Below are 15,192 nucleotides of genomic sequence, written 5' to 3'. Positions count from 1 at the left end.
TTCAGGACTCAGCTCCAGATTTTATTTCCTGACTTCTCTCCTGCTGCATCACGAGGCTCAACTAGGGTCTTCTCCATATCCTCAATGTTCACCCTATACAGATGTCTGCCATAGCATTTAATTCACATCTCTAGCCCCTCACTAGATATATAACTATAAATATAAAAATGTAAATAAAGGAAAAGTTTCCAAGTGATTAATTTTACTGTAAATTCATTATTTAAATGTGTCTTCAGGGCCTATCACAGCACAGGTATGTAATCAGTACCCAATAAGTATTTTGTGGTGTATATGAATGAGTGAACGAGTACAATTAATCTTTCCAACTATAATGAAAGCAGCAAGGAAACAGGGACGTTATGATTCTAAATCTGCCATTTTTTTTTTTCAGGAATTACAACCGTTCTTACAATGACCACGATCAATACCCACCTGCGGGAGACTCTCCCTAAAATTCCCTATGTGAAGGCCATTGACATGTACCTGATGGGGTGCTTTGTCTTTGTTTTCATGGCCCTTCTGGAATATGCTTTGGTCAACTACATCTTTTTTGGGAGGGGACCCCAACGCCAAAAGAAGGCAGCTGAGAAAGCTGCTAGTGCCAACAATGAGAAGATGCGCCTGGATGTCAACAAGGTAAATTCAGAGGGCTAGCCCTCCTTGCTTCTTAAACTCATAGAAGAATGCCAGCAATATAGGTTAATGGCCTTGTTTAACAAATGAGGAAACCAAGGCCCAGGGAAGAGAATGGGTAGTTTTTCCAAAATCATAAAGTTAATTAGTGATGGAGGGACGATTAGGGCCAAAACTTATGATACAACATTTGGATACCCCTTACCTTAACAATAGAGTTTCCCAAACCATATTCATCTGACAACTACCCTTGTGACTTTTTCCATATATGAATATAATGTGTACTGTTGTTTACTTTATATTTATTTACAGTTACTTTAAATAACTAACAAAGGAAATTTTATATCACTTAAATCTGTATTACTTGCTGGAAGATAATCTTAAGTGAGAAATATGAAACTATGTTATTAAATTCTAGGCTATACTAGATGAAGGCTCTGGGCCTGAGCCCATTCTCTGATTTAAAAGGGAGATAAACAAATACAGAGATGTATTAAAGAGCCACCAGCAACAAATGAAGTCTTTCCCTTTGAAGTCATCAGGAGGATAGAAAGATAAGTGGAGGGGGAAAAGAATAATTTTTTCCTTCAGTGACAGATAATCACTTAATGCCTTGCACATGTACCACTTAAGATCACTGGAGCACGTGACTATAAGAGACTGCCATCTTGCTTAAGTTACGCATAGTCAAAGAACAGTTTCCATGCAGTTCTAAACCCTGTTTAGTCTTTAAGGCAATGGTTCTCAACCTTGGGTGCCCAATTGACTGACTGGGAGAGCATTAACAAATACTGAAGCCTGATTCCTTTCCCAGAAATTCTTAATGCCTGGACATCATAATTTTTAAAAACTCTTCAAATGTGATTCTAATTTGCAGTCAAGATTTAGAATCTCCATTTTGAGGTTTTTGACAGCAGTCCCAATGCATCCGTCCCTTTTTACTACCCAAATGTGACTTCACGTGGCTTCCTCTATCAAACTTTCTGCACTAAACAGAATATTTATAAATGTATTTTCCCATAGTCCAAATTTAAATCCTTCAAAATAGACAAAAAAATAAGGTCTTATTTTAATATCTGCCATAAATAATGTTTATAAAGTAGTGCATAGTGTTAAATTTAATAAATAGTTCACTGTGATGAAACTAGGAAAACAGTAATACTTTTAAACCATCTGGAATTATTAACCATATCAATCATTATTTAATTGACATTTTAATATTTTTTTTTTTAAGATTTTATTTATTTATTTGAGACAGAGAGAGCACATGAGAGGGGGTAGGGTCAGAGGGAGAAGCAGGCTCCCTGCCGAGCAGGGAGCCCGATGCGGGACTCGATCCAGGGACTCCAGGATCATGACCTGAGCCGAAGGCAGTCGCTTAACCAACTGAGCCACCCAGGCGCCCGACATTTTAATATTTCTATCTTCAAGTGATTTCCAAGGATAGCACACCATAAATAATCTCTACAGTTGAATTTTATTTGGAGCAAACACAATGAGAGCTTCTAACTCACTAACGTTTCCACATATCCATAGGTCTCATTTTTTGGGGGGGCTATTCTCTAAGAAAAGGCACTCCTTCCCTGGGAGATGATATTTGTAATGATGCAAATTTTAAGTATGACCTTTAAAAGCTAATGAACCACGAGTCTAGAAAATTGTCAATTTCTTTACAGTACCTGAGTTTTCACTTATTAGAATCTGTCAGTAGATTCCAACCTAGCATTATGGCTCTCTCAAGCTGTCAAACGAAAGAATGCTTTTTAAATCCATTCTATGATTTTTCTGATATTGTAGTGTTAGTTAATAAATAAACAAACAAACAAATAAATAAATAAAACAATCTCGTAGGACTGCAGTTTGAAATGATTCTAAATCAATTGCCTAATGAAATGCTGACTTAATAAGATAACATCTGATCTCTTTTAACTTTCATCTACCCTATTTTTATGGGAATTTGCATTTAAATGATAAATTTAAGAGCCAGAGAGTGGCAGTTTTATAGCAAACTGAATCTGGAGAGCTTCGGAGTTTAAATTCAATGTACTGAGATGAGATAGAGAATGGTTCACTGGGCGAATACCCCACAGTGGTGAAAAGCCCATCCTCTTGGCTGAAGTTGGACCTACAATTCAGAGCATAGAATATGAGAGAACAAAAAAGATATCAGAGTTCTTCTAGAACAGTGGTTCTCAAAAACAGGTGATTTTTTCCCCCAGAGGATTTTTGACAATGTCTGTAGACATTTTGGATTGTCAAAACTGGGAGGAGGGAATTGTTACTGGTATCTAGTGAATAGAGGCCCAGCATGCTGCCAAACATCCTTCTGTGCTTTGAACAGCCTCCTCATAACAAATAACTATCCAGCCCCAAATGTCGATAATGCTGAGGTTAAAAAACCCTACTGTAATCCAATCCTCTAGTTTCAAACACAGGAAACTGAGGCCCAGAAAAACATAAGATGCTTGTCCTGTTCTTAAATCTCTTAAATACAAGTGGTTTCTCCACTTTCTTCAATCAAGATGTATAATATCAAGACATCAGGAGCTATAATTAGCACAACAGTTCTAAACAAGTAATTTGTAGTCAGTCAGATCCAGCATTTACCATCCACTTACAGTTGTGTGACAGTACCTAATAAACAAATAAGCAAGCAAGCAAGCAAGCCTCTCTGACCCTTCAGTTTCTTCATCTGTAAAAATGGGGTTAATGCCTCTCTCATAAGTTATTATGAAGATTATTTGTGATGATGTGTAGAGAGGATAGCATAGTCCTCAATATATGGTAAATACTAATAAAATATTAAAATATTATAAATGATAGGGATTATTACTTTTTAAAGTAAAATTTATAGTCTCCAGACATATTGCCAATGTTTGTGTATTTTACAGTGTAAACATATAGCATATAGGGTGAAATCCCATTCCTAAAAGAGAGTACTATCTGCAGAGGAATGTTTCATGTCAGTTTTAAAGTCAGTGCAAGGAAATAATTTTTCAACAGGTATTAGCTATAAAATCTATAGCAAACCAGCTACAAACTTTATCATTTCTTAGGCCAGAAAACTTAGAGCCATCTTGATTTGATTAAAACAAAAGGTGACCATCTCACATTCCATACTCCCATGGTTTCTTTTTTAACCCAGCATGAAGGATTAGAGATCTACATAGGGCTCTGATTGCACATCACTTTCTTTTGTGTTGGCATCATGAATAATGCCACTCTATTTCTTATCAAGAATGTCCCTTCTTTTCAACTGTAATTCTAATTTTTTTTCTTTTTTTTTTTTTTCTAAAGCTGGGGCACATATAATCAGCTAAGGATTGTTGGATGCTCTGGAAAAATCAGTCACTAGGAGAGGGATTGACCTTTTCAGCTTCTCTTGATGGTTTCCTAGAGACGCAGGCAGCATGTCAGATCATCTAAAGTGATTTTTAAACCGGGCTCTGTCCTGAGGTCAGGGAGGGATGAATATGGGAAGCCTAGCCAAGTGGGAGCCAACTGTTTCTTCGAGGGCATACTTCCACATTTTTCTAATCTCTGTATTGGTTTCCTGTAAATTTTTAATTTAACAAGAGTATATACAGCTCTTAAAACAATTCTTATCTTGCCATTTAATTGATGCAAAAACTAAGGCTCTTAAGGAGAGTAAAATACCCAAGGTTGCATAACAAAATTAATAAAATTTCTGAGACTTGATCTGGATTTTCCAGTCTATATCTGGTATACATTCTGCTATGCTAGCAAGTACAAAAACAATATAAAATTTAAAACCTGATTCCACATTACTCCATATATTCAATTCAGTTGACTTCACCTGAAAAAAAAAAAAAAACCACATCTGTTTACACACTAGAGTCCATGGCCAACAAACTGTATCACTTTCATTGTCTTCATGTGACAAATTAAGTTGTAAAATACTAAGAATTTTAAATAAACCTCAAACCGAAAAGAGGTCTACTGAATATTTTTTCCAAGTATCTTCTAGAGTTGTTAATTAAAAAACAAAACAATATATATATATATAATATATATATATATATATATATTATATATATATAAAATCTCTATCCTAGTGTTAGGAGAGTCCTTCCTATTATCCCTTGCATTCTTCTATTTCTGTGTGTTTGTGTGTGTATGTTTCCTTATAGAATTTGCTCTTGATTAATTTCACTTCCTTTTCTTGCTTATGCCTTCAAGTTTTCAACTCTCCTTTCTTTTAAGCTTTATGTTGCTCATTGTTTATTTTGCTGCCAATAACTAAGTATATGTATATTTGAGAATTTAGTTACTCCTGCCATTTCACCACGTTGACTCCTACATATCTGAAAAGCCTCCAATATCTTAATTGCAATGAGGGACCCATAACCACCAGTTTTCCAAATAGAGCTGTGCCAAAAAGATCTCCATTTGGGGAGCATTCTTTATTCTGTGTTCACAGGTGTTGCGAGTCTCTGTGTTGCCTTTATCCATTGTGCCTAATTTTTGGTAATGCAAAGCTACTAAAACTTTTTAAATCTATTTATTTCTAGTGCTTGGAATTAGATTTTTTTAAATGATACATTAAAAAAATACAGCTAATTCAAAATCCACTCTCTGTTAGCATCAGTCTTTCTAAAGACCAGTAGCATTTATCTATATCCAATTTACTTTAACCACAAATCCTATTCTACTGGCATCAGTCGACTTAATTAGCACATTCTCTACTTTGTCTTCCAGATTTTTTATAAAGATATTAAACAAAATGGGACCCAATATCGATCCTTGTGGGACCCAACTGGAAACCTCTCCCCAACTAGACGGACTACCAATTACGATTTCTCTCTGTATACGGTTAGATAGCCAGTTTTTAATCCATTTATTTGTATTTTTGTTGGAGCCAATTTGCTTAGCTGTTCCCTGTAAAATAATGTATGGGGTCTTTGCAGATAACCTATGGACTTATATCCACAGAGACTTGGAAATAACTTAAATGTTTTCATGAGACCTAAATGGAATTTTCCTGTTTTTTTTTTTTTAATATAGCTATGATGAGCCTAAGCTTCAGTGTTCTATTCAGTCATTATTCTTGTGCTAGAGAAAGAAACCAAGTGCATCATATTTTGAGATTCCTTTTCATTTGTATTGAGAGAATAGAATGTCATTATATACTGTGGCATTTCTTAGTTTTCTTGTGTTTCTTTTGGTTAGTGGAATAGGTAGAGAATTATACATCCTTCTATTGGTTGGCTCAAAATTTAAGGACCTATATTTTCTGTCATAGATTATTAATTTATGTCTAGGAATGTTATGTTTGCATCAAGTCCTTGTTGCTTTATTGTTATATATTTTACAAATAACTATTACCTTGGTGGACTCGGCATTATTATAATGATAGGTAAAAGGCAATAATTGAGATTGTTCTTTGTTATAGCTCTTGACTTAAATTAATTCCAAAGAAAACCTTTTTTTTTTTTTTTTTGCTAATACTTACAGTTTAGTTTCTGAATCCTCATGTGTTTGCAATTCTTAATTGGCAAATTGTCATTCATATTGCCCTCCACTCCAGGAGGAGGAGAATTGTCCCCATTCTACCTTATCATCCACTGCTTATCCAACTACATTTTTTAAAAATTTCTATTTCTTGGTGAGGCAGTGAATGATAGTGAATGCTTGTAAATCTTTCCTATGAGGACTTGATGCTTAACAAGCTGTTATTGTACCCTCTGAGTATCATGTTCTTCTCTAATTTTACTGTTCTGACCCAAGATTCCTCAATTCCAAATTTTTATTGCCTTTGGGGTGGGAGAAAAGTATGGTTTATCTATTAAATTACTACTCTGTTATGGTGTTTTAACCTGCCTTTCAACTTTATTACTTGTTGTGGTATGCATAGTAACAAGAGTCTGATAAATGGTATTAGGTAGATTCCAGGAGAAGAGATATTTGACATTTTGCCATCACTAATTTAGTCCTAGTTCCCTAAACATCCAGCCCCTACTGTGTCTGTTCTCCTAGGCTATCTTATTTGTGTTGTTGATGCTGTTCTTGTTTTTAACTCTAGCTACTCTTGTTAAAATTGAAGTAGACTGATTTGGTTGGGCAGGATTCTGGATAGAATGCTAATCATTTAGAAGAAAACATGTTTGACAGTTGGAATTTGGGTTTATGATGAAAACAATTGAAGAATATTGTATTTTTCAAAACCAAAGTATACTGCATGATTGTTCTAGTGACTGGGTAAAGTTACATGAAAATTCAGGAAAATCCCCAGATTGTGAGGTTATTTCAAAGACAAGTTGCCTCTTTGGTGCATTCAATTTTTCAACTGATGGTTTGAAAGAGTTAATGATACTCTAATGCCATGATTTAGATCCTAATTTGTTAAGAACTCTTTCCCTATTTCCTTAAACATTATGTTAAAGAGAATGTTCAATCATTTACATTGAAATATGAATCTTAATGTCTTCTGCTTTAATGCTTTTTTTTGGTGGGTATGTCTTTATTCTGTCCTTCAAGTTCTCTTTTAAGTTCAAATTTAGTGTATGAAATAAGGACTGGTGTTCAAAAGTTTGAATAATGATCTATTAAATATGTAACCTGTAAAAACATCAAGATGTATGTGACAGTCCTCCGAGGCAATAGGGTCCACTGGGAAAATGGTGGCTTTTAGAATCAGACTGAACTGGGTTTACATTCAGGCATGGTCTTTTATGAGCTATGTGACATTAGATGTTTAACCTTTCCACCCTTCAGGTTACTCAACTGAAAACTAAAACACTAATTTCTGCCTCATGGAGCTGCTGAGGGGATTAAATGAGATAATCATGTTAAGGGCCTTATATAGTACCAGACAAAGAGCACTCAATAAATAGTTGCTATTATTCTGGAGATGGTAGTAGAGAATGTATATCTTTCTCATTTTTTTCTTTTTTTCTTAGTTCTGTTACTATATTTCTAATTATAAAACTAATTCATGATTTTTTTAATGTATAAAAGACAATGAAAACTGTCTGTAGCTCCACACCCAGGCATAATCATTGTTAAAATTGCCTTTTATTCACATGACATACTCTTATTTAAAGAATTATGCCCTGCTATTGTGTATACTGCTATTTTCCACTTCCCTTTTTGTACTTCAAGTATAAATATACATCATTTCTAGTAGCTACAAGATACTTTATTGATATATGTACCATAATTTATGTAACGAGAACCTATCGTTAGATATTTACATTGTTTCCAAGTGGTTTTCCATTATAAACAACACTAAGCATTCCATTGCTACATGTTTGTACACCATTGATTCCTGATATACTGCTTAAAATGGAATTGCTGGGTAAAAAAAAGTACCTGCCTTTAAAATGGTGATACATTATTGCCAAGTTGTTCCCTAGTAAAGTTCTGCTATAGTTTACATACCTACCAGCACCTTATGAGAGCGGGCAGTACACACACACACACACAATGTCACCCAGCCCTTAAAATGACAGAGAGACAGAAAACTGATGCCGGCATCCAATCGAAAAAGTGTTAGGAAGTGAAGGTAGAAGAATTCAAAACCTATGTCCTCTCTATTCAAAAGCCATAGAGAATAAAACAGCAATAGAAAGAACAAAACAAAAACAATCAACACTCAACTCAAACTGAAGCTCTACAGAGAGACAGAGACGCATAAGCAGGGTCAGTATTCATGCAGGCAGAATCCAGGCAAACCCACCCAAGCTATATTTGAACAAATGGGGGAGCCATTAGACACATCTAAGCAAGAAAACAGCATGGCAGCTCTGTAAGAAAACTATAAATGACTCTATCTTCTTAGGTAGAGAAAGAAAGGAAGTCAGGATGCTAAAGACAGATAACTCTTACTGGAAAAAAAAATACTTCAGGAAAAATTAAAATTTCCCTAAAAAAAGCTTTTTCTCACCAAAAATTGGAAGAGAGTATGAAACAAAAGATCAAGGATGGGATGATAAACAAGGTGCTAGGAGGTGATTAAGAAGGCAAAAATGAAGACAAAGCAATCTCTGTAGAAACTAGTAACTGAATCTAAAATAGTAAGAAAGAGAGTAAGCATGGCAAAGAATCAATGCAGTAACACAAGAGTTCAGATTGTAGAACATCATGCCAAATGGAGAGAAGAGAGATGCAGAGAGAAAAACCACTTAGAAAAAGACATAATAAATATGTAAAACAGGTACAGGAGATTAAATATGCAGAATCATGTTGTTAGTATAGAATGGAATAAAATGGAATAGAAAAAATCTGATGTCAATAATTATAATAATGAATACTTATTGAATGCCTTTTCTGTTTTTAGACACTTTACATATATTACAACGTGACATAGTTCTTATTATTATGCTTTGTTGTAGTAATTATAATTTTACAGATGAAGAACTGAGACTCAGAGTGTATAATTAACTTGCTTAAGGTTAGACAGCTAAGAAATGGTTGAACAGAAAATATGACTACAAGCTACACTCTTAACAAATATGCTAGACATTATATATTTATACATACCTGCAATGAAATTAATCACTAAGCCAAAAGGATGTACTGGGTTCCAAGGTAAAAATTATACAATCTCATTTCCACCTTATTATATTCTCCTGACATTACTAAACTTCCAGTCAGAAATAGTGAATGATCTACAAGGAAGGAAAAAAAAAGTTAGGACTCAAACTACTCCATAACAATATTAAATTTTGTAAAATAATGGAAAAACGTTACAGGGCTCTGAAGGGAGAAAATGTAACCTAAGAATATTATTATTGATAGATAAAGGCAAAAGAAAATAAACTATCCTCAGTATCCAACGTTTAGTGAATAGAGCATCCATGACACCTTATTTAAAAAGCTTCATATAAATAAATAAATAAATAAATAAATAAATAAATAAATAAATAAGTTTCATAAAAAAGTCTCACCCCAATTAAAGATAGTCAAAGTAAGGAACTTTAGAGTAGGAAAGCCGTGTGCTAAGCATTCAGAACTAAAGACAGCATGTCAATCTAAAGCTAAACAGCTCCAGAAATTAAAGTTACAGAATAAAAGATAATTCAATTATTTTAAAAAACTGAATACTATATAAAAAGAATAAATCAGGATATGTATTTTTGAAGAGGGAGAAAGTATTGTTCCCTAGTTCACAGCAAGGACTCGACATTTACTCTTTATCTTTAGAGTTTATGAATCAAGAAGTTGAAGATTAAGGATATGTTTAAAATTAACAGAGATTATTATGACTGTGTTTCTTGAAGGGTGTACCATAGACTGCCTACATTAGGATCATCTGGGGTGCTTGCTTAAAAAGTAGATTCCACTTGAGATATCGTAAATCACAATTTTTAGTGGGACAGCTGAGGAATCTGCATTTTATCTCCCAGATCTGTCGTATCCACTGAAACATGAAAGTTTAAGGATCAGGATCAGTATGATGAACTGACAATTCATCGTATACAAACCTTAGATAATAAGATGGAGATAAAGAAAGTTGCAGATAAGGCATCTAACGCTAGATGTCAGAAGAAAAGAGAAGGACAACTTAAAAGCAAATTTAGAGCATAAATTAAGGTGATAGAATTAAAACCAAACTTGTCTTAACTGCTATAACTAGAGCACCTAATCAACTTTATCAGAAGAGTAATATTCTTAGATTAAATCAAGCAACTAAACCCAACAAAATGCTATTTATTAGAGACACCTTTAAAGTAAAGGTATTGAGAAATATTCTTTGTAAAGTCATAGGCAGAACCAAATGGGGCGAATGCAAGTCTGAGGATAACTGAGGATTGGATAGTATTACTTTTTAATAGTATTAATATTATGACTATTATTAGGTTATAAGGATGAATTGGAGGTAAAAAAATATCGACTGAGAGATATTTTATAAAAATTGCAATCCAAAATAAAGGTGTTATCATTGATTAATAATTTATATGTAATTCATAAAATTAAAATTGAAACAGCATCCAAATAAAATGATAGGAAATAAAAAGAGAAAATGATAGAAACATTACCTGAGTCATGTATTTAATAAAGTTTATTAGTTGTATAACCTCATTTTTATACAACTCATGTGTCAAAGATAGAATAAAAATTAACTTGAACATCTAGAAAATAATGGCAATTTAAAATACTATATAATTAATTCCAAGGGATATGGTTAAAGTAATAGTGGGAGAGTTATAGTTTCAAACACATTTCTAGCAAGTAATTTTAAAAAGTGAATTAAATGCACAATTCAAAAAGTTAAAAAAAAGATCAACAATATATCTAAAAGAAGCAGAAGGTAATTCATCAAGATCAATTATAAGTTAACAAAATAGAAAATCAAAATAAAATAATGTACAAATAAATCAGTTCTTTTAGGGACACCTGGGTGACTCAGTGGGTTGAGCATCCGCCTTCAGCTCAGGTCATGATTCCAGGGTCCTGGGATCAAGTCCCATGTCAGGCTCCTTGCTCAGCGGGGAGCCTGCTTCTCTCTCTGTCTGCTACTCCCCCTGCTTGTGCTCTCTCTCTCTCTCTCTGACAAATAAATAAATAAAATTTTAAAAAATAAATGTATCAGTTCTTTTAAAAAAATAAGTAAAATAGGGAAATAATTGATCAAGGAAAAGCTTATTAAAGAAGCAAAGAAGGAGCCAAAGTAGAAATTTTTTAAAGGCATAATTGTTTTTTTTAAAGGTGAAATTAAAAGAAAATTATGCAAAGATCTTAGAAAATGTGGATAAAATATATGATATTCTTAGAAAATATAAATTAGCAAACTGACCTAGCAGAAAGAGAAAACAAAAACAGAGCAATTACCAAAGATAAAACTAAGAAAACTGACAAAACAATGTAACCCCACTCCAGCCAGAAGGCTTCAGCAATAAATCTTGTCAAATATTATAAGCAAATACTTCCAGTGCCAAAACCATATCTGAGAAAAACAAAAGTATATGAAAAAAAGCTATGAATCCACTTTATCAATGAATATTTCAGTGGAGAAAAAAAAATCTTTAAATATCAAGTTTAACCCAAAAAATATTAAAAGCAAACTGCAACATAAGCACATACTGTCATTTCAAAATAAAATTATAATATAATTTACCATATTAATACATTGAAAAGGTGAAAATTTTTTCATCCTTTCAGTAGATTGCCAAGAGACATTCAAAGGTATCTATTGATTCAGTATTCATTTTTGGTTGTAAATTTAAAATCCCTTAGGAAATTGGGAAATGATGGGTATTTTTCTTGCTGTTTCTTTACTTCTCTTCATCTAACCAAAAGCTCTCTCTTACATTTTGTCTTAGGGTGGAAAAGTAAAGGCAGGGACAATAAATGGATGCTTACCATCACACTATTATTTAATTTTATAAAAATTATTAGCCAGTGAAACTACATGACAAAAATTAAGGAATGTTAGAAAAGGAGGAAAAAGGATTTCACTCTTAGCAAAAAAAAAAAAAAAAGAAAAAAATTCAGGGAGAAACTTTTAGAAACCTTATGAGAAAAGAGAAAGGGAAGTTTTCACAGCTTTTCTATATAAAGTATATATAAACAATAATAAAAATATTGGAAGGAAAGGAAAGAGCCCTTTTATTACTAGTAATGTTTTTGATGAAAGAAAAATTTGTTAAAAAACTTACTTTTTTAAAAAAGTTAACATTTTAAGAGAATCAGTTTTTTTCTAAATTATTCTATGAGTTTAGTGAAATCCCATTGGATGACCAATGGCTTCCTTTGAAGCTTTGATCTTTAGTGGTTTGTTTTAGAACTTTGATAGAGTAATTCTAAAGTTTTTTTGGAAGAAAAAAATACATGTGAAGAATTAGGAAAGTGAAAAAAAATAAGAAAAGAATAGCTCTACAAGAAATTTAAATGAATTATAAAACCAGAGTGATTAATGCAGTATAGAACTGAATCAGTGCCATCTAAATGAAGAGCACAGAAATTGTCTTAGAAACATTAGAAAATTAAATTATTAATAAAAGTATCATTTAATATCACTGGGAGATGTGAGTTATTTAATAAACAGTGATGAGTAATTGGATGGTCTGACCATTTGGGGATATTTAAATGTAATACCATACATCTAACCCACCCCTTCCTCCAGATTAAATTCTCGATAAATTAAAGAGCTAGGTATTTTTTAAAGAGGAAAAGATACATAAAAAGCAGAAAATCATGTATAAATATTTTAATAAACATGGATTAGGTAAAATAAGACAGGAAATCTAGAATCCAGAAAAGAATAATATATTTGAGCTTGTAAAAATGTTTAATTTCTGTATTTTTCTTTTTCTCTTATCATTCTCATCAGGTAAAGCTTTTCTTTACACAAGGAACATAATTTTTTGTCTTTTTCTAATTACTAATTGCTTTTTAAAGCATATGGTTATTTTCAATTAATAATCCCACTTTTAAATCCCACTTTTTGAGGGGAAAAACAATCAAAATGTTTTATAATCATTTTTTTAAGATTTTTTTTTTTTTTAATTTGAGAGAGAGAGATAGCATCAGCAGGGGGGGAGGAGCAGAGGGACAAGCAGACTCCCTGCTGAGCTGGAAGCTGAGCTCAGGGCTGGATCCCAGGACCTCCCAGAACCCCAGGATCATGACCTGAGGCGAAGGCAGATGCTTAAGTGACTGAGCCCCCCCAGGTGTCCCTATAGTCATTTTTTTTCACGCATCTGTTTCATCTGTTTATACTTTTATATGAGCAGATTCTCTTTCTCATTTTCCCTTCAACAGTATTGATTATTGATTGTTCTTCACAATTTATTATGGGTATAATCTTATGTTAACTTGTATTTCCCACATTTCTTAAGCAATTTAATAACTTTTCATATAGTTAATGTGGTGAAATCAGCTTCCCTGTGAGTTGCCTATGGTTACTCTTTTTTTTTTTTTAAGATTTTATTTATTTATTTGAGAGAGAGAGAGCATTGGGAGCGGGCAGAGGGACAAGCAGACTCCCCACTGAGTGGGGAGCCCAACACCAGTCTTGATCCTAGGACCCTGAGATCATGACCTGAGCCCAAGTCAGATGCTTAACAGACTGAGCCACCCAGGAGCCCCTTGTCTATGATTACTCTTATCCATTTCTCTTTTTTCAGTTTCAAGAGGTCTAAATATAATAAATATACTAACCATTTATTAGTATGTGCATTGCAGATATTTTTCCCAAGTTCTCACTCATTCCATAACAAGTTTTCAATTTTTATATTGTCTAATTATTTATACTTTTGTAATTTCTGCATTTTCTGGAATGTATATAAATTCCTCTTGAAACTCTAAGTTAGGCATATGGTCTAATGAATTTTTCTGAAAGTTTTTTTTTTCCTTTTCATACTTTTTGATTATTTTGTGTTTTACATTTAATCCATCTTAAATAATATATTATTGTTAGTGCAAGATAATGATCAACTTTATATTTTTCCAGGGGTAAAACCAATAGCACTAGCATTATTGTATTTTTACATGTTAAAAATCCATTTTCCCAGTGGTTACATTTGGAGAGTGGGATGGGATGATAAAAGACTTCCATTTTTCATTCTATATCTTTCTGTAGTGTTTGAACTGTTACAATGAACGTATATTACTTTTAAAATTTAAGACAGGGTGTAAGTGTGATATATATACATATTCCCACTCAATTTGCCAGTATGAGCCTAGACCCATTTATTACAATCTCTCTTTCTTACACAGAGACACACACACTTACTCACCATACCTACCACACCCATACAGACACAAACCACACACAGATACAATTCCTACTTTTCCCAATGCTTCATATATCACCTAGCCAGAATAACTCAATTACATATAAATAGCACATTTTTGGTAATTATTGCTTATATTCTCATAATCATTGCTATCAGAAAGAAAAAGAAGGAAGGAAGGAAGCAGGGAGTAAGGAGAGGGAGGGAAGAAGAGAGAAAGAGGGAGAGAATGGTGTGGGCTGAATAGTAACTGGTCTGCCTTGGGAGCAGTCAAGCCCATGCTGTCTGACTTTCTTGTTGATGTTGTCACCAGTGATACAGTTAGACAAAGAGACCGCTACTGTTTTTTTTTTTTTTTGAACTTGAACATACCCATAGCAACACTGCCCATGGATCCCTGCAGATATAGTTCCCCATGAAAAAATTAATCCTCTAACTCGGTGCAGCAAACTGAAATTCAGATGACTCGAGATTTAAGTTTTAATTCTGACACTTAAGCCATACTTATAATATCGAGAAGTCAACCTGTCCTGCAAAATAAGGATGTGATCTCCAAGACCTCAACCACCTTAAAAATCATGTGGTTCTAGAATGTTTACTGAGCCTTCTTGCCTGAAATTCGTTAGTTCCATAGCTTCCTTTTGATTAAACCTCCTATCACTTATTTCTACTACAAGCAATTGCTTATTAATTTAAAATTTATAAACAGTTGCACAGAGTTTATATCATACTCTGTGGTTAAAAACCGTTTTATTTTGGGTGCCTGGGTGGCCCAGTCGTTAAGCATCTGCCTTCAGCTCAGGTCGTGATCCCAGAGTCCTGGGATCGAGCCCCACACCGGGCTCCCTGCTCTGCGGGA

The 15,192-nt window shown here is 33.5% G+C and overlaps 1 protein-coding gene across 3 annotated transcripts in view; it reads left to right on the top strand.

Moving 5' to 3' along the window:
* Window positions 1-15,192, top strand: part of GABRB2 (gamma-aminobutyric acid type A receptor subunit beta2) — a 238,125-nt gene that overhangs the window by 196,141 nt on the left and 26,792 nt on the right. For 2 of the 3 annotated variants that reach the window (XM_081826279.1, XM_081826280.1), the window contains exons 9-10: window positions 392-636; window positions 5,353-5,466. In XM_081826279.1, the coding sequence (XP_081682405.1) occupies window positions 392-636; window positions 5,353-5,466 (359 nt within the window). The remainder of the gene's footprint in view (window positions 1-391; window positions 637-5,352; window positions 5,467-15,192) is intronic. The other variant, XM_081826281.1, reaches the window with a different exon arrangement.

Source organism: Leptonychotes weddellii, chromosome 7 (genome assembly GCF_054177405.1).
Source record: "Leptonychotes weddellii isolate Sample4059 chromosome 7, ASM5417740v2, whole genome shotgun sequence".
Lineage (NCBI taxonomy): Eukaryota > Metazoa > Chordata > Mammalia > Carnivora > Phocidae > Leptonychotes > Leptonychotes weddellii.
This window is presented reverse-complemented; position numbering and strand designations above follow the sequence as displayed.